This window comes from Jaculus jaculus, chromosome 1 (assembly GCF_020740685.1).
Source record: "Jaculus jaculus isolate mJacJac1 chromosome 1, mJacJac1.mat.Y.cur, whole genome shotgun sequence".
NCBI classification, from domain to species: domain Eukaryota; kingdom Metazoa; phylum Chordata; class Mammalia; order Rodentia; family Dipodidae; genus Jaculus; species Jaculus jaculus.
In genome coordinates, this window is record NC_059102.1 from 144,391,535 (window position 1) to 144,417,586 (window position 26,052).

Here is a 26,052-nt window from a genome sequence, read left to right on the forward strand (position 1 = left end):
GCTTTTATCTATCTATCCATTTCTATTCCATCCATCCACCCATCGATCCACATATATTTATCTATTAATCCATCCATTTATTCATCCATCATTACGCCCACCTATTCAGCCATCCATCCACCGTTCTTCCTAAGGCCCACTAACTAGGCATCATGGTTCTGGGCATTGTGGAAACAGCAGTGGGCAAAGCAGACACAGGCATTCACAATCTCAGGTGCTACCATGGTCAGAAGTGTGGGAAAGACTAAATATTTTTTGTTTGTTTTTCAAGGTAGGGTTTCACTGTAGCCCAGGCTGACCTGGAATTCACTTTGTAGTCTCAGGGTTCTCTTAAATTCATGGTGATCCTCCTACCTCTGCCTCCCAAGTGCTGGGATTAAAGGTATGTGCCACCACACCCAGCGGGAAAGACTAATTTTGATCACCATCTTGAGCCCTTTCCGTGGGTGAGTCCTGGGCCCAGTATTTGCCTTGCCTGGCCCACTGAGCACTTACAGCAGTTCTGAGGGGAGATGTGCCCTCACTTTGAAGTGGACAGAGGGGCCACCCCCCACTGAGCTTCTCTGTGAAGAAGTGCTGGGACACCGTGAAGAGAAGACAGAGACTGCCCACCTCCTGGGGCTTCTCAGAGGGCTCTGGGAGCCATTGCACCCAGTGAGCAGCACTGGGGTGCTTAGAGACCATGCTGGGGAACATGGACCTATGGACAAGGTTGACAGCTGCTGATGTCACTGCTGGCCACCTTGGTAGCTTCCACTGGTTCCAGTTAAGGTGCTTCCAAGCAGGGTGGGGCTTCCCAGCTCCGCCTGTGGTCCCAGCAGGGGCGCGTGGGTTCGCCGATCACCTGGCTTTCTGGTCTGGCTCCATTCAGTCCTCATGTTCTCTGTCTCCCTTTCCCTGCAGGAGCCCACAGAGGTGGGCCTTGTTGGCACTCCACACTTCTTATGGGACCTCAGCAGGGGCAGTCCCTCTGTCCACTTCAAATAAGGGTGCAGGCAGGGAGTGAGGGAGGGCCAGCTCCTGAGCTTGCCCATGATGCCCACCGGGTGGGGGACTGGAAGAGCTGGCTGTGGTCCCTCACTCCCAGCCTCTTCCCCTTACTGGAGTTCCTGGGCCTCTCAGGGTTTTTGTTTTACATCCCCAAAGAAGATCTTTCAGGAAGGATTTTAGCCAGAAAATAAGACTTGTTTTCTGATAGATCCAACAGGTTGGGCGCAGCAGCTCTGGGCTTTGGTCCTTATCTGAGCTCTAGATAGGGGTGGAGTGGGCTTAGCATGTTATCTTCCTCCCCTCTTTCAGAGTTGAGACGCTGAGGATATCCTTAGAGCAAGGGGGGCTCCAGATTTGGGGTTGTCGGGTAGCCTCAGGGTCCGTGGTTCCTTCCAGTTCAGAGGAGGAAGAGCTGAACTCTGGCTAGCAGGGGCTCCCGGTGTGTGAGGGGCAGGGGTGGCCACTGCACACACGGCTGAGGACGTGGCTGAATGGCCCGACACCCCTCTCCCCTGGGACATGGCAAGCAGCCTGGGGCATGATGTCACCAGCCACCCTCCCCACCCCCAGATCATTCTCTGAGGATGTCTTGAGGATTGTGTCACCCTTGGAGCATCTTTCTGGGCGGCTGTCCTCTCTGGCGGAGACGTGAAGAAGTCAGTGTGGGGGCTGAGCACACGCTGGGCTGGCCAATGCCCATGGGCCACTGCTGCTGACCTTGCTGTGGACTTTCTCAGACACCACTGCAGAAGCAATTTTAATAGGGAAAGAGAATGTGTCACCTCCAGACCAGGGTCAGACAAGCGGGGGAGGGATCAGTGGTGTCTGATGGGGGCCCCAGGGGACTCATCACAAGCTGGGGGATTTCATTGAAGTCTTTCATTTTTTTATCTCAAAAAATGCATGTGAATCTTGTATTCACAGCCATCTCCCAGCTGAGCTTGTTTTATCTGGAAAGGGTTCCCCTCCAGCAAATGTGGGTAACGCTGACCCTGTGGACAAAGGAGCAGTTGCACAGCCCTAACCACACCACAGGGGAGTCTGAGATCCAGTGGGGGGAGCCTTTCCTCAGGTAGCAGAGTGCGCCCGGCACAACCCGGCTGCGCGTTGTGGAAGGGTGGAAGGGGCTGATGCTTCTCGACTGTTGGCTGAATGATCTCAGAAGGCCGGGAGAGAGCTCAGTGGCTAGTGCTTACTGGAGGAGCGCGAGGACCTGAGTGTGGATTCTTAGCATCCACGTAACAGCTTGTAACCCCAGTGCTGCGGAAGAAGAGATAGGACCATCCCTGGGGCTCGCTGGTCAGGCAGACTAGCTTAACTGCTGAGGTTTAGTAAGAGATTCTGTCTAAAATAATAATAATAAGAAGAAGAATAAGACAGAGGGGCTGGGGAGATGGCTCAGCAGTTAAGGAACTTGCCTGCCAAGCCTAAGGGTCCAGGTTCAAGTCCCCAGGACCCACGTAAAGCTGGATGCATGAGGTGGTGCATGTGTCTGGAGTTCATTTGCAGTGACTAGGGGCCCTGGTGTGCCCATTCTCTCTCTCTCATGAATAAATAAAAAACGTTTTAAAGAAATAAGACAGAAGACTACTGAGGAAGACACCTGTCATCGACTTCTTTTTTAAAGAACATTTATTTATTTATTTGCAAGCAGAGAGAAATAGAAGAGAGACACAGAGAGAGAGAGAGAGAGAGAATGGGCAGCCAGGACCTCCAGCCACTGCAAACAAACTCCAGATGCATGCATCACTGTGCATCTGGCTTACGTAGGTACTGGGGAATCAAACTTAGGTCATTAGGCTTTGCAGGCAAACACCTTAGCCACTGAGCCATCTCTCCAGCCTGACTTCTTCCTTTTTAAATGTATTGAATTAATTAATTTATTTGAAAGAAGGAGGGAGATAGAGAGAGAGATAGAGAGAGAGAGAGAGAGAGAGAGAGAGAGAGAGAGAGAGAGAGCATTCCAGGGCCTCTAGCAACTGGAAACAAACTCTAGAAGCATGCATCACCTTGTGCATCTGGCTTACATGGGTCCTGGGGAATTGAACATGGGTCCTTTAACTTTTCAGGCAAGCACTTTAACCACTATTGCAGTCAAGTTCACGTTGGTGGCAGAAATCACCCAACTAAGAGCAGCTTTTGGGAAAAAAGGGTTTATTTTGCCTGACAGACTCAAAGGGGAGCTCCATGATGGCAGAGGGAAACAATGACATGAGCAGAGGGTGGACATCACCTCCTGACCAACATCAGGTGGACAACAAGATCAGGAGAGTGTGCCAAACACTGGCAAGGGGAAACTGGCTATAATACCCATAAGCCTGCCCCCAACAATACATTGCCTCCAAAAGGCATTAGTTCCCAAATCTCCATCAGCTGGGAACCTAGCATTCAGAACAGCTAAGTTTTGGGGGAACACCTGAATCAAACCACCACAACCACCAAGCAATCTCTCCACCCCCTTGTTTTAATTAAGTAGAAACTTTGTTTGGATATATCATGTGTTGGTACCATCATTTCCCTCCTCCCTGCCCTTGACTTCTTTTTAAAATTTTTTAAAAAATTATTTGCATGAGAGAGAAAGAGAAAGTGTATGGACATGCCAGGCCCTCTTGGCACTATAGACAAACTCCAGATGCATGTGCCACATTGTGCATCTGGCTTTTACATGAGTACTGGGGAAATCAGCCCACATCATTAGGCTTTGCAAACAAGCGCCTTTTACCACTGAGCCACTCCCCATCTTGACATTGACGTCTTTATAAGTTATTTTCTCTTTGCTAGGACAAAATCCCTAGCCAGAAACTGCTTAAGGAATAAAAACATTTATTTTCAAGCCAGGCGTGGTGGTGCACGCCTTTAATCCCAGAACTTGGCGGAGGCAGAGGTAGGAGGATCACCATGAATTCGAGGCCACCCTGAGACTACAGAGTGGTCAGCTTGGACTAAGAGTGAAACCCTGTCCCCCCCCAAAAGAGATGCATTTTCAGCTTGGTTTCCAGGGGTGTCACTCGTGGCGGGGAAAGCATGGCAGGAGCAGGAAGTTGCCTCTGCATCATCACATCACAGGGAGGAAGCAGAAAGAGCTACACGCTGGTGCTGAGCTCACTTCCTCCTTCTGTACAGTTCAGAACCCCAGTGCTGGGAATGGTGCTGCCCAGCCGGGCTGGGTCCTCCCCGCTCATCTCTCCTCTAGTGTATGAAATCCCTCCCAGGCATGACCAGAGATTTGTCTCCACGAGGATCCCAGATCCTGTCAAGTTGACAACCAGAGATGAACCATCACAGCCGTTAACTTCCCATATGCACATCCACTCTTATGCACATGTACCCCCACCCCCACAGACATGTATCTATACACTTAGGAACACACGCACACACACCAACAAAAGAAGCTGCCGTTGGTGAGCTGGTGAAGCTTTCTGCTGCCACTTGTCACCGGCTCCTCAGAACAGCCCCACGCAATCAAAGCCTCACCATCACCCTCATTTTGCTGGGCTTTGGAAGCTGAAGCACAGAGAAGTGGGGTGACCTGCCTTTGGAGGCCATTGAATGCATCCAGGAATTGGACCAGGCCAGCCTCCAGTCCTACTTCATCTCAGTGTCTCTGCATAGCTAAGGGGCTGGGCTATGGGGCTCAGGGTAGAGCTCTCTGAGTGTCTTGCTTGCATGCAGGTGCCCCACTGGTCAGCATGCCCCCCATGATCCACGGCTACCTGCAGCAGCCCCTGCTGGTCTCCTGCTCTGTGTACAGCACCCTCCCCTTCCGGCTGCAGCTGCGGCGAGATGGAGCCAGGCTGGGCGAGGAGAGACATTTCCAGTGAGTTGTCTGTGGGCTCAGGGCTCCGGTTCCCTGGACAGATCTCAGGGTGTGGGGGTCAGTATGGAAGGGACTTCTCCTGAGAGGATGGGCGAGCTCTGAGGGCCAAAGGGATGGCTTAAGGTCCCACAGCCCGCTGCGGGCTTTACCTGGTCTCTCTCGCCCAGCCTCAGTGAGGATTTGCAATTCCCTTTCAGAACAGTGTTTGTGGCCCTCGAGGCCCCTGAGGCTGAGGGAGGCTGGGGACGCTCGCTGACCTAGGTCAGGGTGACCGTGCCTCCTGCTGCCTTTGCAGGGAGTCGGGAAATAGCAGCTGGGAGATCCCACGGGCCTCCAAGGCGGAGGAAGGCACCTACGAGTGCACGGCAGTCAGCCGGGCTGGGACCGGCCGGGCAAGTGCCCAGATTCTCATCACAGGTCTGTCTCCGCACCTCTCTGTGGGTTGTAGCCCGCCTCTTCCCTCGGGATTTCCTTCCAGCCACTCTCCATCTGTGGGGCAGGATACCTGCTTGCCAGTGGCTAGGGACAGTCCCTCACCCAGATTGTGGCTATCTGTGTCACCACATGCCTGCTGACCCCAACTGGGGCTCTCACTCAGCAAGGAACTATGGGTCTCAGCTGGAGGAAGGGCTACACTGCCCTGCCCAGTGTTAGCCCAACCCCTGACTTCTTGGTCTTCAAGCCCTTAGAGGCTCGACCAGCTCAAGCCTTTGAGGGGCCACTGTCCCATCTTGTAGGCCACGTATTTGAATGTCTCTAGGTCTCTGCTAGGATGTCACTGTGGAGCTTGGGAAGATTAGAAATGCCACAACAGTCCCAAAATGAACTTGGCTTATTCATTCATTCATGTGCATGTGGCACGTGTATGCCTGTTCGTATGTGGTACCCACATGTGATCCCAGCACTCAGGAGGTGGAGGCAGGAGGATCAGGAATTCAAGGTCATCTTTGGCCACATAGTGAGTTTGAGGCCAGCCTGGCCTATATGAGATCCTATCTCAGAAAAGGTTCCCATGGTCAGACCTTGCAAAATCAATCTGTTTGAACGTCTCCATCACCCCTGGGGTCAGCTCTTCCGGCGGGTGCTCCGTCCCCAGGCTGCATGAGGGCTCGGGCTGCTGCCGATGGCCCTGCGGAGGGACAGAGGTGTTTCCAGATCATCCCTCCCTCCACGGGCTGGTCGTTTCCCGGCTTCCTCTGGCTTGGATGGTTGGCTCAGAGGGTGTTAAACGTGCTTTGGCTGTGCTGCGAAACACTCTGGGGTGTGATGGCACCCCGGAGAGAAGGCAGTAGGGGACATGCACGCTCCCCAGGGACCAGGCGTCCCCAATGGGAAACAGATGCTAGCTGAGTACACTTTGCTGGCTGACATGTCCTGAGAAATAAGGTCAGCTGTTCCCCACCCCAAGCCCTCGGTCCTTCCTGTTCTCTGTCTCCATAGACCCTCCGCCCCAGCTGCTCCCTGGCCCCAATGTGACCGTGTCCCCGGGGGAGACTGCCACCCTGTCCTGCCAAGTTCTGGGTGAAGCCCCCTACAACCTGACATGGGTCCGAGATTGGCGAGTCCTGCCAGCCTCGACAGGCCGAGTCTCCCAGCTGGAGGACCTGTCCTTGGAGGTCAGCAGCATCGTACCCAGTGATGGCGGGAGGTACCAGTGTGTGGCCAGCAATGCCAATGGGGTCACAAGGGCGTCCACCTGGCTCCTGGTGCGAGGTGAGGCGCTTCCTGCCATCACTGTGTTCCTCGTTCAGCTCTCTACCCAGCATTGATCCCTGCTCACACAGCTCTGGCAGGTGACCAGCCCCTAGATGTCTAGGGAAAGGAGAGCCTATAGCCTCGTAGCCAAAGCTTAGTAGCGCTCACCCCTGGGAAGCTCATCCTACTATGCAATCTGAGTGTCTACTGCCGTGGTCCACGCCAGTTTCGCCGAGACTTGTCCTTTTCCCATGCCACTAACCACGCCATGGTCAACCTCTATTCCCCCCGCCCCCGTGTGTATGAGCATGGTGTGAAAGCTCAGAGATCAGATGGGCATGGCACGGGATAGTGGTGGAAGAAGCAAGAAAAAGGGCGCCCGTGTGGCAGTGGCAAGCCCGGGTGTGACCTCGCTCTTTGCAGGACTTAGACAGGGCATCCTCTGTGGAGTGACAGTCCACTGAGTGTAAGCATAGGCCACACGACGAGTGTCCTTGCTTGAGCCAGCAACTCCCGCTTGGTGCCTGGAGTGTGCTGAGCCTCTGCAGGGTGGGGATTACTAGTGACGTCTGCCTCGGCACAGAAGGGGCATGTTGGCCTTCGTGCCGAGGGACAGATGGGGGGTTATCGCTAGTCTATGGACTGGAAGCTTTCAAGGGCTAGTCCTAGGGCCATAGTTCTGGGATTCACTTTGAGGTCACCGGAGATGAGTGTCCCCAGACCTGGCAGCGTCCTGACAGCTCATAGCACCTGAGGCACCCTGCCCAGAGCAGCCCTCTAAGGCAGGAGGCCTGCAGCCTAGGGATAGGAGGGAGTGTAGAGGCGGCATTAGGTCTCCCCTCTTCCAGGGAAGGCACACCTGGGATCCCTGTCTCTGAGCTCTGCTTCCTTTGTCTCCCCAGGCTGTGGCTGAGGTGGGGGTGGGGTGGGCTGGGGCAGAGCGACCAGCAGGACTCTTCCCCACCTGCCTACAGAGGCCCCTCAGGTCAGCATCGACACCAGGTCCCAGCGCCTCTCCCAAGGTGTGGAGGTGAAGGTCAGTTGTTCAGCCTCAGGATACCCTGCACCCCATATTTCCTGGAGCCGTGATGGCCTTGCCCTGCCAGAGGACAGCAGGTAAGGGGCCCTGGGCCTGGCAGCAGCTGGACAGGGACTCCCAGGGGACTTTCGGGCCTTGGTCTTAAGAAGAGGAGGGGCATCTGCCTTCCTTCCTGTCTTCCTTCTGGGGTCATCCAATAATTAGGAGTGACAGTCCCTGTGAGTTAAAAATGACTAGCCAGGGGCTGGAGAGATGGTTTTCGCGGTTAAGGTGCTTGCCTGCAAAGCCAAAGGACCTTGGTTTGATTCCCCAGGACCCACATAAAGCCAGATGTCCAAGGTGACGCATGCATTTAGAGTTCATTTGGAGTGGCTGGAGGCCCTGACACACTCATTCTCTTTTTCCCTCTCTCTCTGCCTCTTTCCCTCACTTTCTCTCTCAAATAAATAAATTAGTTAATTAATAAAAAAATTTTTAAAAATGACAAACTACATAAACTGACTAGTCCATAGCCTGACCCAGAGGAAACTGTCAGTATTGAATAGCAATGACTAGTGACATTAATTTGCTATTGATGATGACTGTGGGATGGCCAGCCCTCATGTGACCTGGCATGTTTTTATGGCACAACACCAGAATCCACGTGGATGCTGAGGGGACCCTGATCATTCAGGGGCTAGCCCCAGAGCATGCTGGGAACTACACCTGCCAGGCTGCTAATGAAGTTGGCACTGACGAGGAGACAGCTACTCTCTTCTATACAGGTACTCATGCCATGGCATCTGTGAGACAGACCTCTCCCTCTCCTGCCCACAAATACTGGGCATCTGTCACGTGCCAGGCTTTGGGAATACAGTTGTGAGCACCTTGTTCCTAGATGGTGGGGCTTACGTTCTGGTGGGAGGTACCCAGGGTGCATGGAGGGGATCGCCATTCCAGGCACAGGATGGGGAGGGCTAAGGCCCTCTGGTGGGCATGTGCGCTGGCCACTGTGGGTTGGGGGTGAGGAGGCTGGGGTGGGGTACCTGGGACGGGCTGGGAGGGGAAGGGCCTGGCTTGTGGCGCTCGTGGCTGACCCCACATTCTCTCCTCCTGCCCTCACAGACCCGCCGTCGGTGTCCCCTGCCAATGCTGTGGTGCTTGCAGCTGCCGGGGAGGAGGCCGTGCTGCAGTGTGTGGCATCTGGGGCACCCCCACCCCGGGTCATCTGGTATCGAGGTGCATTTGTGGGGGAGAGTCTGGAAAATTCCCCACCCCCACTGGGACCCTAAGCATTGCTTTCCAGAAAGGTTACTGTCAGGCAGGATCCAGAACCCTGGTTCAGTGTCCACACGGCTCATGCGGAGGGCCAGGGGTGAGGAGCACCCAGTTAGACCAGGCTCAGGGCTCCCTCCCTTGGGAGACCATGGACAAGTACCTTGGCACCTTTGAGCCTCTGTGACCTTACCTAGAAAATGGGCAATCAGTGAGAGTGTTTTTTTTTTTTTTTCTTTTGTTTTTGTTTTTGTTTTTGTGAAGGTAGGGTCTCACTCTCGCCCAGGCTGACCTGGAATTCACCTTGTGGTCTCAGGCTGGCCTCGAACACATGGTGATCCTCCTACTTCTGCCTCCCAAGTGCTGGGATTAAAGGCATGTGCCACCATACCCTGCTTAAAAAATTTAATATTTATTTATTTGAGTGAGAAAAAGAGGGAGAGAGAGAGAGACAGGGAGAGAATGGGCATACCAGGTTTTCCAGTCACTGCCAAAGAACTCCAGACACATGCACCACTTTGTGCATATGGTTTTTGTGGGTCCTGGGGAATTGAACGTGGGCCCTTTGTTTTTATAAGCAAGCACCTTAACCACTAAGCCATCTCTCTAGCCCAAGGGCCGGTTTTGTGAGAATTAAGCATACCTGTGTGTTTGTGGTATGGGTGGGTGCGGGGTCTGCATGCGTCCGTGTGTGAGAGAATCATGAGGTTGCTGCCACATGAGACAAGCCAGGTCCCTAGAGACAAACAGTAGGATTCTGCTGACGCCAGGTCCCAGAGCTGTCACAGTCGCAGAGAGGAGGGAGACGTCATTCTGGGGCTGGGGTAACGTGGAGCAGCTGTGCTTGGGAAGACGAAAGTCTGGAGCTGGGTGGGGTGAGGAACGTCCAGCGGGAATGTGCTTCGTGCCGCCAGATAGGACACCTAGAACTGCTTAGGAAGAGGGGTGCTGTGCTTTCTGTCACAACCACATCTCAGTGGATTTCAAAGGAGGCCAGCTGGGCCTGGGGAGGTGGCTCAGTCAGAAAGCGCTGGCCTGGAAAGCACCAGGGCCCGGGGTTAGCTCGTGAGATCCCTGGGACTCACTGGCCAGCCAGTCTAGCCTAATAATTAGGCCCCAGGACAATGAGAGACCCTGTCTTAAAAATGAAATGAAAGAGATGGCATTCCCAAGGGTGACACCTGAAGTTGTCCTCTGCTCTCCACCTGCACGCACCTGTACACACGCGTGCACATACACACACACGCATGCAAAAAAGAAGGATATAGGAATGAAGGGAGGCCACAGGGCATCTCCTGGTGGGGGACTGTCAGGAAGGCAGGCATAGGAGAGATGTGGTCAACCCCCTCTAGCCCCTTGGCCCCAGAGAGCAGATCCCAGCCCCATTGAGACTTCGGGCTGAGGGTTGGGGACCACTAGGAAGGACCAGGCATGGATAGAGGAGCCCCTCATGACAGAGGTACCCCTTATGTCAGAGACTGGCTGAGCCCCAGTCCTAGCCAACAGAGGGGCTTAGTGAAGAATCACCTGACTCCCACACTGGACTGGGTCCTAACTTTGGGGTAAGGGACCTCTGCCCACCCCATCCTAGCTGGTGGAGCCTTTAGCTCTGTGGAAACCAAAGTCCCCAGCTGATGCCTTTTTTTTTTTTGGGTCTTGGTCTAGGGGGTCTGGAAATGATTCTGGCTCCCGAGGGCTCCAGCTCTGGGACTCTGCGGATCCCTGTGGCTCAGGAGAGGGATGCTGGCGTCTACACCTGCCGGGCTGTCAATGAGTTGGGTGAAGCCTCCGCAGAGGTCCAGCTGGAGGTTGGACGTGAGTCTGTGCTTGCCACCCCCTCCGCCCCTCCCTTTCTTCCCAGCCCAGCCCCTTTTGCTGCTTCTGTTGGGACACCCACCTCTGCCAGTGTGGGTCCAACAGCGGGGACAATGAGGGCCAGGAGGGAGCCAGGGCAGGTGTACTCCTGGGTAGCAAGCTGTCCCAAGGCTTTGTGGCCTATGTCCTAAACATCAATTACTGCAGCCTGAGGGCAGGGAGGGGTGGGGGGGACTGGGAGGGGCAGGGGGGAGTGCTGTGCTCAGAGGCTGTCACGTGGCTGACTGACGGCTGGCTCTGGTGGCCCTGGAGGGCTGGCAGTGGAATACTGTCTTCTCAAGTTGGACATGGAGCTGCGTCATGCTACCCCAAGGTCACTCATGTGGCTGTTGGCAGGGCCCACTGCCCAGTGCAACGTGGGATTCTGCAAAAGGCTTCCCATGACATTGCTTTCCTCCAGCAAGTGAGGGGAGAGAGAGAGAGAGCGAGAGAGCACAGTCCTCATAGCTACTCACATCCACAGTCTTGGAAGTAAAATGCCATCCCATCTGCCGCATTCCATGGCTCCCATCAGCCACCCCGGGCGGTGTGGAAAGGAGCCACAGGGCATGAGGAGCAGGAGGCCAGGAACTTGGGGACCACTTCAGAGGTGACTTGGTTTAAATTCAGGCCGTTGCTGAAACCTGAGTTCTAGTTTTGCTGCTGTCACTGAAAAGCTGCTTGCTTGGTCAAGTTCTAGCACCTCAGTTTCCCCATCTAGTCTACTGCTTCCCACCATGGCTATTGTAGTGGCTAATAACACCTGCTTTTCTTGCCCAGCCCGGGCTCTGGCCCATGGGGATTGGTTAGGAAATGGAGGAGAGATGACCCGTTTTGTAGAGGGGATGTCAGGATTCTCCTCTGGCTGGTACATGACCTTGCCTGTGATCTCCATGCTATCACGGCTCTAGGCTGGGGTTCTGGGCTCCAGGACTTGCTTAGAAGCCACGGGCACAGGTTTTTGGTACGTGGAACATGGCGGATGGGCTGTGAGGGTTAGCTGCTGCCAGTAGTGGGAGAGGCAGGGGCTGGGAGCTGTAGAAAGTACGGAGGATGGCTGGGCTGGAGAGAGGGCTTAGCGGTTAAGCGCTTGCCTGTGAAGCCTAAGGACCCTGGTTCGAGGCTCATTTCCCCAGGTCCCACGTTAGCCAGATGCACAAGGGGGCGCACGTGTCTGGAGTTTGTTTGCAGAGGCTGGAAGCCCTGGCGCGCCCATTCTCTCTCTCTCCCTCTATCTGTCTTTCTCTCTGTGTCTGTCGCTCTCAAATAAATAAATAATTTAAAAACAAAAAAGTCTGTTAAAAAAAAAAAAAGAAAGTACGGAGGATGGAGAATGTGGTTGCATGGGCTAGGGTGCGCTGAGGCTAAATTGGAATGGGGCTAGGTGGGGGGTGCCGAGTACGCCCAGTGTGGAGGATATGGCCCTGTGGACAGAAGGAGGGTGCTGTCTCAGGGCTGGGATCCTCTCAGGCTTCGGGTGCCTGTGACCTTCTCTCTTCTGTTTGGCGTGTTATTCATTCCTCCACAAAGGGCGTGTCAGGCCGGGCGGTTGGAGAGGCAGAGCCCCGCTTCATGGCTGCTCGTAGGCTCGGGCAGTTAGCAGTCTGTGTGTAGGACACCGTCAGGCAGTATCCCTAGGGGCTGTGGACCCAGAGCAGAGGCAAGGGGGCAACCCAACTCATCCCTGAGGCTTCCCGGAGGACTCAATACCTAGGCTGACACCAGAGTCAGCCAGACAGGTGAAGGGCTGGGGAACAGCGTGCCAAACGGAGAGATGTATGGATGAAACTCCCCAAGACAAGCTAAAGGAGGCCGGCCGTGTGGGAAAGGGGAGACTAAGACAGCTGCCACCCATTAGGGGTCACCCCAGCCTGGGGAGCTGCTTGGGTTTTGTCTTGAGAGACCATGAGTGGCTTTAGGGAGGAGAAAAATGCTCAGACCTTTGCCACTGCACCTGGCCTTTGGATGGGGTGAGGTGAGGTGCCTTATGATAGCAATGATAAAAACAAACAAACAAACAAACAAATGAACAGGCTAATACATCTACAGTGTTTTCTAGCTGTGAACATATCCAGGTGTGATCTTCACAGCCCTTGAATGCAGGTCCATTGATATCTCCCTTACCGACAGGAAAAATGCATCTCAGAAAGGGTAAGAGGCTTGCCCAAGGCCACACAGCTGGCCACGGCAGAGCACTGAGCCTTTGGCACCAAGGCTAACCAGCAGGGAGACAATGGCTGTCATTCCCTTCTCTGAACACCCTGCTCCATCCACATTGTGGACATGGCTCTGAGATGTGTGAGTGTGAGAAAAGGAAGGCTTGTGACATGAAGTGCCATTAGGGTCTTAGCTGGAAGGTTCTAGAAGGCCGCACAGCAGCCTTTGTACCATGTGTGATTGTTTTTTTAGCAGAGCCTTATTTCTTTGGGGCCCAGGCTGACGTGCCTGCCTGGCCGGGTTCCTCTGACAATCTGCTGTTAACCCTGGAGCTATCTCCTCACTTCAAAGGGAACAGCCTGCGGTTGTGGGTCTGGGCAGGCCAGCCTGGCAGTGGTGGTGGGAAATAAAATTTCCCATCCATCTGGCCAACAGCTGTGGTCCTGCCTTCCTGGCCAAGCTGGCAGAAGCTACGAACAGGTAGGCACTGTGCCCACTTCCTTCTGTTGAGCTGGGAAAGGAATATTTGGTGGCACGAAGAACCCAGGAAGGAAAATGACCTCCCCCATCCTCACAGCCAGTGTCTACACTGAAGGAGTAGTCAGTGAGTCTCTTGACTCTTTTTCTCTCCCCTTTCTTCCTCTCTCTCTCCCTCCCTTCTCTTCCCTTCCCTTCCCCTTCCCTTTGCTACCCTGCTACTGAGCCATCACCCCCAAAGACACTTTTCATTCACTTTTAATGGACAATTAAAAATAAATATATATAATTTTCCAGGCATGGTGGCACACGCCTTTAATCCCAGCACCCAGGAGGCCGAGGTAGGAAGATTACCATGAGTTTGAGGCCACACTGAGATTACATGGTGAATTCCAGGTTAGCCTGGGCTAGAGTGAGACCCTACCTTGAAAAACAAATTATACATACATTCATATATATATATATTTGTTTGAAAGAGAAAAAGAGAGTGTAATAGAGCACACTAGGGTCTGTTGCCACTGAAAACACACTCCAGATGCATGCATCACTTTGTGCATCTGACTTTATGTGGGTACTGGGGAATCAAACCTGGGCCATTAGGCTTTGCACAAAAGTGCTTTTAACCCCTGAACCATCTCTCCCAGTCCAACGGACAATTTTCATATATATTCATATTATATATTTGTTCATAATTCCTTCCCTCTCATTATATTTATTTATTTATTTGGAAGGAGAGGGACAGAGAGAGGAGAGAGAGAGAGAGAGAGAGGGAGAGGGAGAGGGAGAGCCATAGCCTGTAGCCACTGCAAATGAACTCCAAAAGCATGCATGTGCCACTTTGTGCATCGGGCTTTACATGGGTCCTCATTACTTTCTTTTGTCCCCTTCCCCATCCCCTTTCCACTGAACCTCTTCTTTCCAACTAGTCCTTCTTGTATTTTGATGTCTTTATTTTTGCTCCCTCCATGTATATGCCTCCATGACACCATATTGATGGGCCCAATATTAGGCAAGTCTTGTGCACGTAATGACAGCTGCTGTGAGGTGGCGAATGGACAGGCCACTGTGTGTTTGGAAGACAGCATTCCAAAGCCCTCTCCCCACCGCCACCTCTTCAGTAATGGTCCTTTAACCTTGGAGGGTGTCGTAGAGATGTCTCATTTGGTGCTAAACACTCAACTTTCAACCCAGAAGGCACTTTAAAATTATTTATTTATTTGAGAGTGGGGAGGAGAGAGAATGGGGTGTGTCAGGGCCTCTTGACACTGCAGACAAACCCCAGAAGCATGCACCACTTTCTGTATCTGGCTTTATCTGGGTACTGGGGAATCAAACCATGGGCCCATAGGCTTTGCAAACAAATGCCTTTGACTGCTGAACCATCTCCCCAGGCCTGGTTTCCTTCCTTCCTTCCTTCTTTTCCTTCCTTCCTTCCTTCCTTCCTTCCTTCCTTCCTTCCTTCCTTCCTTCCTTCCTCCCTTTCTTTTTGAAAAATAGTTTACTGGGTATGTTGCAAGATGGCAGCAGACTGGCCAGTAGCTAGAGTATCACCTGCAGCCTGGGAAGGACCTTGAATTTTTCTTTTTTTACTTTATTTGATTTCTTATCTGAGAGAGAGAGAGAGAGAGAGAGAGATAGATAGAGAGATAGATAGATAGATAGAGAGAGAGAGAGAGAGAACAGGCACCCCAGGGCCTGTAGCCACTGCAAACGAATTCCAGATGTAAACACCATCTTGTGCATTTGGCTTATGTGGGTACTGGGGAATCGAACCAGGTCCTTAGGTTTTGCAGGCAAACACCTTAACCACTGTCTTGCCCGACCTTGAATTTCTGATCCTCCTTCCTCCACGTCCTTAGTGCTGGGATTATAAGTATGTGCCACTGCAAATGGCTTTCTTTTCTTTTCTTTTTGTTTTAATTTTTTGGGCCTTGGGGAGATGGCTCAGTGGTTAAAGGCACTTGCTTGCAAAGCCTTCCAGACTGGAGTTTGATTCCCAGTACTCACATAAAATCAAATGCACAAAGTGGTGCGTGCATCTGGAGTTGGTTCACAGCATCTGGAGTTCGTTTGCAGCAGCATGAGGCCCTGGAACACCCATTCTCTTTCTCTCATAAATATAAATACTTAAAAAATAAAATTCAGGCTGAAGAGATGGCTTAGTGGTTAAGGCGCTTGCCTGCAAAACCAAAGGACTTTGGTTTGATTCCCTAGTACCCACATAAGCCAGATGTACAAGGTGGCGCATGCATCTGGAGTCCATTTGCAGTGGCTGGAAGCACTGGCACACCCATTCTCTCTTTCTCTCTCTTTCCCTCTCTCAAATAAATAAATAAAAATAATAAAATCTTTTAGAAAATAAAAACAAAATAAAATTCATGGTGGGGGAGTGGGGGTGCACAGACAACCTCGGGGTACCAGTCCTTGCCTTTTACCTTTTTTGAGATAAGGTCTCTCTTACTGTTTTCCTTCTGTGAACATCAGACCAGCTGACAAGCTCTACCATTGGCCCTGGGTGGGTCCCTTGACCCCTCTGACCCTCAGCTGGCTCATCTGTGACATGGGGATTGGGAGTGCAATTCACTGAGTTTCTAAGATGATCAGTGGAAGTGTGTTCCTAAAAGCGCTTTCTCCAACTTGTCACTTAGGGGTGTCTCGTCCTCGTCCTCATCCATTGCTTGTCACAGGCAAACTGAGCTGTTTCTTCTCAGACTGGCAGGACAGGCTTGGAGTGGGATGAGAAGAATCAGGAGGCCTCGGTGTCTGCTTAGGGTCTAGGGAGGGAAGGGGGTGGAAAAGCCGCTGGATAGAGCGAATCACATCTGAGGCCTGCTGGGAGGAGATTGCAGCTGAGCCCTGCACTGGGGGACATAGTAGATGGGGGTCTTGGCTGACCCTGGCCCCTGGGTGCACAGTGGGGGTGTTAAAGCTGGACCTCAGGTGACCAGGGCTGTGACTCCAACTGGGCAGAGCTGAACAAAGCTTTCTGCCTTCTGGGCTTGGGTGGCCGTGGCCCCAGTGAGGAAGGGTCATATTTGAGGCTGGCTTGTGGACCGTGTTAAGTCTTATGGTGAATTTCCAAGTTATGCCTCTATCTCCTTGGAACTTCCCTAATCCCAAGGCCAGGAGGGAAATTTGATGTCATGATTTGGATGGGTGGAGGAGGTTTCCGGAGAGATGAAGAGAACAAGGAGGAGGCTGTGGCTTTTCTATAGCACTGAGCTCAACCTGTTAAGGAAAGCTGGGACCTCCCTGGTAGATGGCTTGGGGACAGGAGGCTGGAGCGTGCCAGGGCTGCAGGGAGGGCTGGACGGTCTGGTTCTGGCCAGCTCCAGGCCTGCTGAGGGACAGAGGACCTAGTTTCTGTTGGAGGGAATAACTTGAATCTTTCTTCACCTCCTGGTTATGAAGGCAAGACAGGGCAGAGCTAATGGATGAGCACAGGCTGGGGAGATTAAAGATGCTTGCAAAGCCTTTTGGCTGGGGTTCAGGTCCTCAGTCCTCACATAAAGCCAGATGTGCAAAGTGAGTGGTTATAGGCTATTCTTGGGGGAGTGGGAGTTGGGGTGTCTGGAGATAGGATTAGGGAAAGCTCTGCTTTCTATATAGTGTGTGTGTGTGTGTGTGTGTGTGTGTTTTCAAAGTAGGATCTCACTCTAGCCCAGGCTGACCTGGAATTTACTATGTAGTCTCAGGGTGGCCTTGAACTCATGGCAATCCTCCTACCTCTGCCTCCTGAGCGCTGAGATTAAAGGCATGTGCCACCATGCCCAGCTAGTGTTTGGATTTTTTAAAAATTATTATTTATTTATTTAAAGACAGAGAGAAAGAGAGAGAGAATGGACACACCAGGGTCTCCAGCCACTGCAAACGAACTCCAGATGCATGCGCCCCCTTGTGCATCTGGCTAACGTGGGTCCTGGGGAATCAAACCTGGGTCCTTTGGCTTTGCAGGCAAATACCTTAAACCGCTAAGCCATCCCTTCAGCCCAGGGCTTGGAGTTTTTATGGCTTGGGTGACAGGGCCTGGTGTACTTATACGACAGCCAACTAACTCTCTTTTATATGCCGGCTTCACACTTTGGTCCGGTAGATGCAAGGTCAGGCTATTCATAACAGGCAATTTTAATTATGTGGCCTTTCGTATGTTTACTATGAGTAGTTTGGGAAATCACCAAACAGGAAAGAGGCAGGCAGAGAGGAAGGAGACACCAGGGGTGGTTTAAAACAGAAGGGCCATGGAAGTGGTGGGAATGGACAAGTGGTCTCTAGCCTTGGGTTAAGAGGTGAGTCTAGCTGGGGGAGTAGAGGCCAGAGGGTCAGACATTCAAGGTTACATAGAAAGTTTCAGGCCTGTGGAACATGACTGCACACACCTTTAATCCCAGCACTCAGGAGGTTGAGGTAGAAGAATCACCATGTGTTCAAGGCCAGCCTGGACTACAGAGCAAGTTCCAGGTTAACCTGGGTTAGAGTGAGACTCTGCTTTGAAAACAGCAAAAACATGTAAAGCATAAAACAGGGCTGGTGAGATGGCCTAGCAGTTAAGGCACTTGCCTGCAAAGTCAAGTGACACAGGTTCAATTCCCCAGGACCCACATAAGCCAGACGCACAAGGTGGCACATTTCTGGAATTCATTTGCAGTGGCTGGAGACCCTTGCGTGCCCTTTCTCTTTCTGTATATATGTCTCTATGTCTCTCTCTTTCTCAAATTAATAAATAATTTTTAAAAATCTTTAAAAACAAAAAAAGAGGAAATAAAGTTTTGAGGCCAGATTGGGTTACATGAGACCCTGTCTCAAAAAAAAAAAAAAAGAGTTAAAGAAAAAGAAAAGCAGAACACCAAGAACCTTCCAGAAGTGGTCCCCAACTCAGTTCAGGTTGGCCATGAAGCACTGGCCAGGAGAACCTGCATGGACTCCCTGCAGACTCATTGCCTCTCACAGATGCACCCCGGCTGACTGAGCAGCCCCGGGATGTCACCGTGGAGCTGGGCAAGAGTGTCATCTTCACCTGCCGGGCTGTGGGCCGCCCGCCCCCAACCGTCACCTGGCGTCGTGGAGATGGCCAGGCCCTGGGGCTCGGGAGGGGCAGCAGAAGCGGCCAGCGGGATTCAGGAGTGCTGTTCTTTGAAAGTAAGAGAAGAGGGTCAGGGTAGGCTGGGCTGGGAGATGGGCCGAGGCTGGGCAGGACCCGGACCTCTGCATTGGCCATGAGCAAGGGGGTGCTGGCTCCGTCTGGCTTGATGATTCTGGCCAAGTCAGTCCACTACCCTGAACTTGTCCGTGATCCTAATGACAGTAAAGGACGTGTCACTTGCAGACCCAGAGCTGGGGAGCTGGCTTAATCAGGAAAGGACTTGCCCCTCAAGCACAAGGACCTGAGTTTGAGCCTCAGTGTCCATGTAAATTTTGGGCGTGGTGGCATGCACCTTGTAATCCCAGCTGGCAAGGTGGGGACAGAGAGCCCTGGGGCTTGCTGGCCAGTCAGTTTAGCCTAATTGTTGAGTTCTGGGTGCAGTGAGAAACTTTGTCTCAGTTGCCAGGCATGGTGGCACACGCCTTTAATCCCAGCACTTGGGAGGCAGAGGTAGGAGGATCACTGTGAGTTTGAGGCCACCCTGAGACTACATAGTGAATTCCAGGTCAGCCGGGGCTAGAGTGAGATCCTACCTCAAAAAACCAAAACCAAACAAACAAAAAGAAACCTTGTGTCAAAAAGAGGTGGATGGGGTACCTGAGGATGACATTGAGGTTGTCCTTTGATCACCACATACATGTACATGCATGCATATGCACACATGCAAAAAAAAAAAAAAATCGTAGGACTGCCTTCCAGCATCACTGCCTGGGTAACACGCAAGAAATGCTTAGCACACTTCTCCCACGCAGTAAGAGTCATGTTAGTGTAAGCCACTGTTGTCACAGTTACTGCTGTGGTAGCTGCTACCGCGAACTGTATGCCAGCAATGACATCATCTCATCGCCCACCCGCCCCCAAGTGTGAAGCCACATAGCCATGTGTCCGTATCACCCCGCACCACAGATGGGCCTGACTGACACCCCAGCCCTCCCCTTACGTGTGTGCAGGGCCTGACTGCGTACGGGTACCCGAGGGTCTCTGACAGTCAGGCCTGACCTTGTTCCTCTCTGTAGGTGTGACCCTCGAAGACCAGGCCTCTTACATCTGTGAAGCTCGCAATGTCTTCGGAAAGGCTCAGGCCGAGGCCCGGCTTGGGGTCACTGGACATGGTTTGTGGGTGGAAATGAGAGCTGTGGACGGTGGGAGACGGGCACTCCTAGGGGAACAGCCAGCCGTGGGTACCCCAGGAAGGCCTTCTGTGTACCACATCCTCTGGGAGCCATATGCCTCCAGATTGGTTCTTTAAGAAGAGCATCTGTGTCCTAAAGGACCTCTGACCCTCTAGGCTCCCGAGTCTATGGGTCCTCTGGGGAGGAGGCAGAGGGAGGGTCTCTGTCTGCTTAGGACTTATTATGGCTGACAGCATCTTCTCTCTCTACAGCACCTCCACAGATCGCTAATGGTGCCGCCACCATCCGAGTCCTGGAGGGACAGCCGGTGTCCCTGTCCTGTGTCATCCTGGCAGGAAAGCCCCTCCCGGAGAGGCACTGGCTCAAGGCTGGCCGGCCTGTGAGTGCTGGCCTCCCTGAGGGCTGTGGGCACAGGTGTCTGGGGACGGAGAGGGAGCTGTCACATCTATGTAGACCTAGATCTCTGCTTCACAGTTTCTTCTGTTCTGGAATGTCCTCTTCCATCTCCCCCTATCTGATTCCAGAGCCATCTGTCCTTGTGCCCTGACAGTGTCTGCTGCCCTCTGATGGCCTGTTGACCACAGTCCTGGCCTCTCTGGTGGCCAGTGGGAGAGTGGGGAGAGGGATTCAGTGGTGGCTCAGATGCAAGGCTTTGGTGACCTCCCTGATAGTTCCAGGGAGGAGCTGGGTGCTGTGTGGTTTAACGCATAGTAAGACACACAGTGGCCACTCATCAGTTCACAGGGCTCTCTGCCCGTCTTTCATCTCCCTCCCTAATCCCCTCTGTGAACTCTGCCAGTTCCTCACCCTTTATGCCCCTCTCACCTTGAGGCTGTAATGTATACCCTCACCCCTGTTCCTTGAATGCACCAGCAGAGGGGCAAGCAGTGGACGTCTCTGGGAGGTGACAGCTGCTTGGCTGTGCCTTGAGTTCCTGCTGGGGTTGTTTCAGGCTGGCCTAATTGGTGAGCTCCAGGTTCAGTTATCTCAAAACGAGGTGGATGGGGCCAAGTGTGGTGATGCACACCTTTAATCCCAGCACTTGGGAGGCCGAGGTAGAAGGATTGCTGTGAGTTCAAGGCCAGCCTGAGACTACATAGTGAGTTCCAGGCCAGCCTAGGCTAGAGTGAGACCCTAGCTTAAAAACAATAAAAAACAGGTGGGTGGGCTGGAGAGAGAGTTCAGCAATTAAAGGCACTTCCTGCACAAGCCTGAGGGCCTTGAGGAGGGGGCCCCAGATCTCCTGGAGTTCCAATCTCCAGCTCCTACATCATCAGCTGGGCGTGGCCACGCCTGCCTGTGACTCCAGTCCTGCAGGAGAGAATCAATTGTTGGAACCCCACTAATTCTTTGGAATTAGTGAAAAGGAGACTCTGGCTCAAAACAAGAGCAGGCAGAAGAGCCACAGGGTCGGACAATGGAGCGGGACCCCCCCCCCACTGCAGACAAGTGTGTGGGATGCTTCAAGCACACATACATAGGCATACACATGCACACCACTCTATCTATCTATCTATCTATCTATCTATCTATCTATCTATCTATCTATCTATCTATCTATATCTATGTATTTATCATCTCTCTATTGATCTATCATCTATGTATCTATCATCTATCTATCATGTATGTATTTATCATCTCTCTAGCAATCTATCATCTATGTATCTATCATCTGTCTGTAATCTATCTATTATCTCTATCTATCTATCTATCTATCTATCTATCTATCTATCTATGTACCTACCTACCTACCTGGAGAGAGAGTGGCTGGAATACCTGTGGATGACATTGAGGTTATCCCCTGTCACTCTGCTGAAACCACCCCAGCTGCATCTGTGCCTCCCACCAGGACTGCTTGCTGCCTGCAGGCTCAGGCAGGGGCCCTTGGCTGTCTCACCTGCCCCTTTTCCACCTTCCATCTTAACTATTTCCCTACATTTCCACCATGCCAGGTGATCACGGCCCCTGGGGACACCCTCTGCTGCAGTGCATCCGCTGCCTTTGCTGCCCCTCTCTGCCCTGGGCTGGGGTAACTGCAGGCAGCCCACAGGCAGCGTGGCTTGGGCCTCAGGCTGTCCTCTTCTGGGCCCCTCAGATCTAGCTCGGGAGGAGGAAGAACTCTCATTCCCCCCATTTTACAAATAGGGAAACTGAGGCTTAGAAATGTTAAGTCACATAGCCGAGGTCACACAGCTAGTAAGTGGCCAGGAAGGGCTTGAACCCAGGCCTGCCTGACCCCCATGGCCCAAGCTTTCAAAACTTCTGAGGCCAGAGCCTACAAATGACAGCTCTCTTCTTTTTTATTTATTGTTTTATTTATTTATTAGATACAGAGGGAGAGAGAGAATGGGCGCACCAGGGCCTCCAGCCACTGCAAACGAACTCCAGACACTGGCTAATGTGGTACCTGGAGAATCGAACCTGGTTCCTTAGGCTTTGCAAGCATGCGCCTTAACCACTGAGCTATCTCTCCAGCCCATCTTCTTTAACATCAAGTTTTATTGGAACACAGCCACACTCGTCCATGATTAATCCAGGCTGTGTTTACACAATGCAGAATTGTGTAGTTGAGACAGAGATCACATAACCTAAAATAGTCAACCTCTGGCCCTGACATAGAAGGTTTGCTGACTGCTCCAAGTCCCAGGTGAAGGGCTTCCTGGCTCGAGGAGGTCTCCTGTGTGCGTCCCTCAGAGTCCTTCACCTTGGATGGTTTCGGAATCACCTGTGGCTTAGGCTTTGACTTGACCAGTGAAATCAGAACCTTAGAAATCCCATCACTGTTATGCTTTAAAAAAAATTCTTTTTTTATAGCCGGGCGTGGTGGCTCACGCCTTTAATCCCAGCACTCGGGAGGCAGAGGTAGGAGGATTGCCGTGAGTTCAAGGCCACCCTGAGACTACAGAGTTAATTCCAGGTCAGCCTGGACCAGAGTGAGACCCTACCTCGAAAAAACCAAACCAAACCAAAACAAACAAACAAACAAAAAAAATTCTTTTCTTTTTTTGGTTTGTTTGTTTTTGAAGGTAGGGTTTCACTGCAGCTCAGGCTGACCTGGAATTCACTGTGGCGTCTCAGGCTGGCCTCAAACTCTTGGCAATCCTCCTGCCTCCCGAGTGCTGGGATTAAAGGCATGCACCACCACGCCCCGCTTAAAAACTTCTTTTGAGGGCCTGGAGAGATGGCTCAGCTGGTAATACTTGCCATGGAAGCACGAGGATCTGAGAAAGACATCTAACAGTGACCCCTGGCCTCCACATGTATGTGTGCACACGTGCACCTGCACACATCTAAACATGAATACACATAAGCATGGACACCATGCTCACACACACAAACCTAATTTTTAAAAATCATTTAAAAATAATTTTATTTATTTATTTGCAAGGAAAGAGAGAGAGCATGTGCATGCCAGGGCCTGTGGCCACTGCAATTGAATTCCAGATACATGCACCACCTTATGCATCTGGCTTATGGAGATACTGGGGACTCAAACCTGAGTCATTAGGCATTGTAGGAAAGTGTCTTAATTGCTAAGCAATCTCTCCAGCCCCTTGAAACTCTATTTGAAAAATTGATATTTTTAACATTTTTATTTATATTTATTTGACAGAGAAAGAGGGAGGGAAGGAGAGAGAAAGGGAGGGAGAGAATGGGCACACCAGGGACTCCAGCCACTGCAAAGGAACTCCAGATGCATGCACCACCTTGTGCATCTGGCTAACGTGCGTCCTGGGGAATTGAACCTGGGTCCTTTGGCTTTGCAGGCAAATGCCTTAACTGCTAAGCCATTCCTCCAGCCTGAAAATCAATAGTTTTAAAAACTTCCCAGTGACTTGCAGTGTGAAGACTGTGTGTGAGCCATGGTCCATGCACCATGCTGTGCAGTGACCTCGAACACTTTCTCGGTTGAGTGTGAGCTTCCTGAGACACACTGTAGCTCATGGATCCCTGCCTAGCAGTCCTGGCATAGCGGGCGCCAGCATGGCATGCCTGAATGTGCACGTGGCTTTCTGTCCTCCTCCCTTCTTCCCTTCCTTCTTTCTTTCCTCCCTCTCTCCTTCTTTCCCTTCCTTCATTCTTCCTTTTTTTCTCCATCCCTCTTTCCCTCCCTTCTTTCCTTCTTCTCTTCCTCCCTGCCTCTCTCCCTTCCTCCCACCATCCATCCTTCCCTTCCTTCTCCTCTCTTCCCTTATGCCTGCTGCGTCCTGGGCAGGTGTGCTGTGATGAACATGCTGTGTGGTCTAGGGGTATGCAGGCTTCACCTGGGCAATTTCTGGGGTCCATCACTTCCTCTGTAGCCTGTGTAGTTAGAGATAGCTGGGGCAGGAGTTGGGACTTTCTGAAAGCTGAGGCTTTGAGGAGCGTCCACCAGGTGCATGCAAAACCGAGGACTTGGGCCTTCCCTGGGCAGAGGAGGTGCTGAGCCTCTGTGCACTGAGAGGACGTCATGTGGAAACTCCTATTCCCTGCCACGTGAGGAGCGCTCACTTGGCCAATGGGCCTGAGGCTGAGATGGTCGAGGGGCTCAGTATGGGCACACAGTGTATAGATGGGCTTTCGAGATGGAACTGGAGCAGAGCAAGCCCGCTGGAAAGGTCCCGGGACTTCCCGGCAGCGATCAGTGGTCAGGGGTTGCAGGCCTGCCTCTCCCGGCAGTACCCAACCAGCCGCAGGACATCAGCACACCCTCTACATGTCTGTGTGGCTCTAGTCTTTGTGCACAGCCAGCGCTGTGTCTCTGAGGTCTCAGTGGCGTGGAAGGGCTGCCACTGCCCTGAGGTCTCAGAATAACTCCATATTATTCTCAGGTAACTGCAGGCTGGGCTTGGGTCAGGCAACTCCTTTTGGTCCACTTACCTGCTGGTCGAAGGAGAGGTGGGACCAAGGTATAAAGGGGTGGGGCACACCTAGCTTGGCAGATCATGGGTGTGGTGAGTCTCAGAGAAGGGGTGAGGGCTGGGCTGTCACAGTCTCCCCCACACCACTAGGCTCTGACCCCCAACCTCTCTGGCCAGCTGCTCCCTAGCTGCCTCTGTGCCAGGTCCTCCGTCGACGCTGGTATCTCCTTGCCCTTCCTAGCTCCCACCAGGCAGTCAGCATTCTGTCCGGGCTGACGGCAGCCTCCACCTGGACCGGGTCCTGCAGGAGGATGCTGGGAGATACAGCTGTGTGGCTACCAATGTGGCTGGCTCTCAGCATCGCAACGTGGAGCTGGTGGTCCAGGGTGAGTCTCAGGTCCTGTGATGGCGGTGGTGGTGCGGGCGGTGGGGGGGGGGCATGTTACATCAAACAACTTGACCTTGAGTACTTTTGCTTAGGAAAATCACACAAGTAACAGATCTTCACTGAAGGGAGACTACGAGTGACACATTACAAAGATAGCTGATGGGCTGGGGAGATGGCTTAGCAGTCAAGGCGCTTGCTTGCAAAGCCTGATGGCCTGGCTTCAATTCCCCAGTAGCCACATAAAGTCAGATGCACAAAGTGGCATGTGTATCTGGAGTTCATTTGCAGTGGTAAGAGGCCCTGGCATGCCCACACTTACTCTCTTTCTGTCTGCCCATTTCTCTCTCTCAAATTAATCAAAATTAAAAAAAAAAAAAGATAACTGATGGTCTGGAGAGATTGCTCCGTGGTTAGGACACTTAACTGCAAAGCCTAATGACCTGAGTCTGATCCCCCAGTACCCACATTAAGCCAGACGCACAAAGTGGCTGGAGGCCCTGGTGCACCCATTCGCTCTCTGCTTGCAAATAAATAATAAAAAAACTAAAAGATAGCTGAGAATTCCCACTGTCTGTCTTCCTCCATCACACACATGTGCTGTCTACAGTTGTCCTTCAGTATCCAGGGAGATGGGTTGCCAAATGCCTCTTGTATATCAAAATCGGTGTGTGATCAAGTCCCTTGAATAGCACGTTAGGGCTGAGGGTATAGCTTAGTGGTTAGAGTGCTTGCCTATCATACATGAAGCCCTGTGTTCGAGTCCCAGCACTGAATAAACTGGATGTGGTAATGCACGTCTGTAATCCCAGCCCTTGGGGGGTAGAGGTAAGAGAATCAGAAGTCCAAGATCGCCACTGAGCACATGGCGAGTTTGAAGCCAGCCTGGGCTGTGGTGCATCAGGTGGTAACTGCACGGGACTCACACACATGTGCCGTGGACACGAAGTCAGCTCTGGGAGACTTTTGACAGCCAGGACGAGAGAGTGCTGTGCAAATAGTACCCGCGCTGTACTGCTCAGGGGATGGTGACAAATTAACTTATTTTTCTGAACATTTTTGATCTGAGGCTGGTTGAACCTCTGCAGAAATGCAGGGCTGAAGGCAGACAGGTAATACATGCATATCTAAGTGGTGCACGCATGCTGTTTAGAGAGCACACATATTCTTTATGCATAATGTCTAAGAATTCCTTACATTATCTTTACATACATCACACACGAATTTTCTTCATTCTATTTCTGTGCCTATCAATTCTGTATAAATCTGC

At 52.2% G+C, this 26,052-nt stretch overlaps 1 protein-coding gene across 1 annotated transcript in view; it reads left to right on the forward strand.

Annotated features, from left to right (window-relative positions):
* The window catches only part of Hmcn2 (hemicentin 2), a 195,050-nt gene that overhangs the window by 44,289 nt on the left and 124,709 nt on the right, over nt 1-26,052 (forward strand). Inside the window, exons 9-19 of the mRNA XM_012952006.2 lie at nt 4,663-4,807; nt 5,103-5,224; nt 6,248-6,520; nt 7,477-7,618; nt 8,178-8,305; nt 8,646-8,759; nt 10,461-10,610; nt 18,231-18,419; nt 19,440-19,535; nt 19,808-19,935; nt 24,639-24,783. Of these exons, the coding sequence (XP_012807460.2) occupies nt 4,663-4,807; nt 5,103-5,224; nt 6,248-6,520; nt 7,477-7,618; nt 8,178-8,305; nt 8,646-8,759; nt 10,461-10,610; nt 18,231-18,419; nt 19,440-19,535; nt 19,808-19,935; nt 24,639-24,783 (1,632 nt within the window). The remainder of the gene's footprint in view (nt 1-4,662; nt 4,808-5,102; nt 5,225-6,247; nt 6,521-7,476; nt 7,619-8,177; nt 8,306-8,645; nt 8,760-10,460; nt 10,611-18,230; nt 18,420-19,439; nt 19,536-19,807; nt 19,936-24,638; nt 24,784-26,052) is intronic.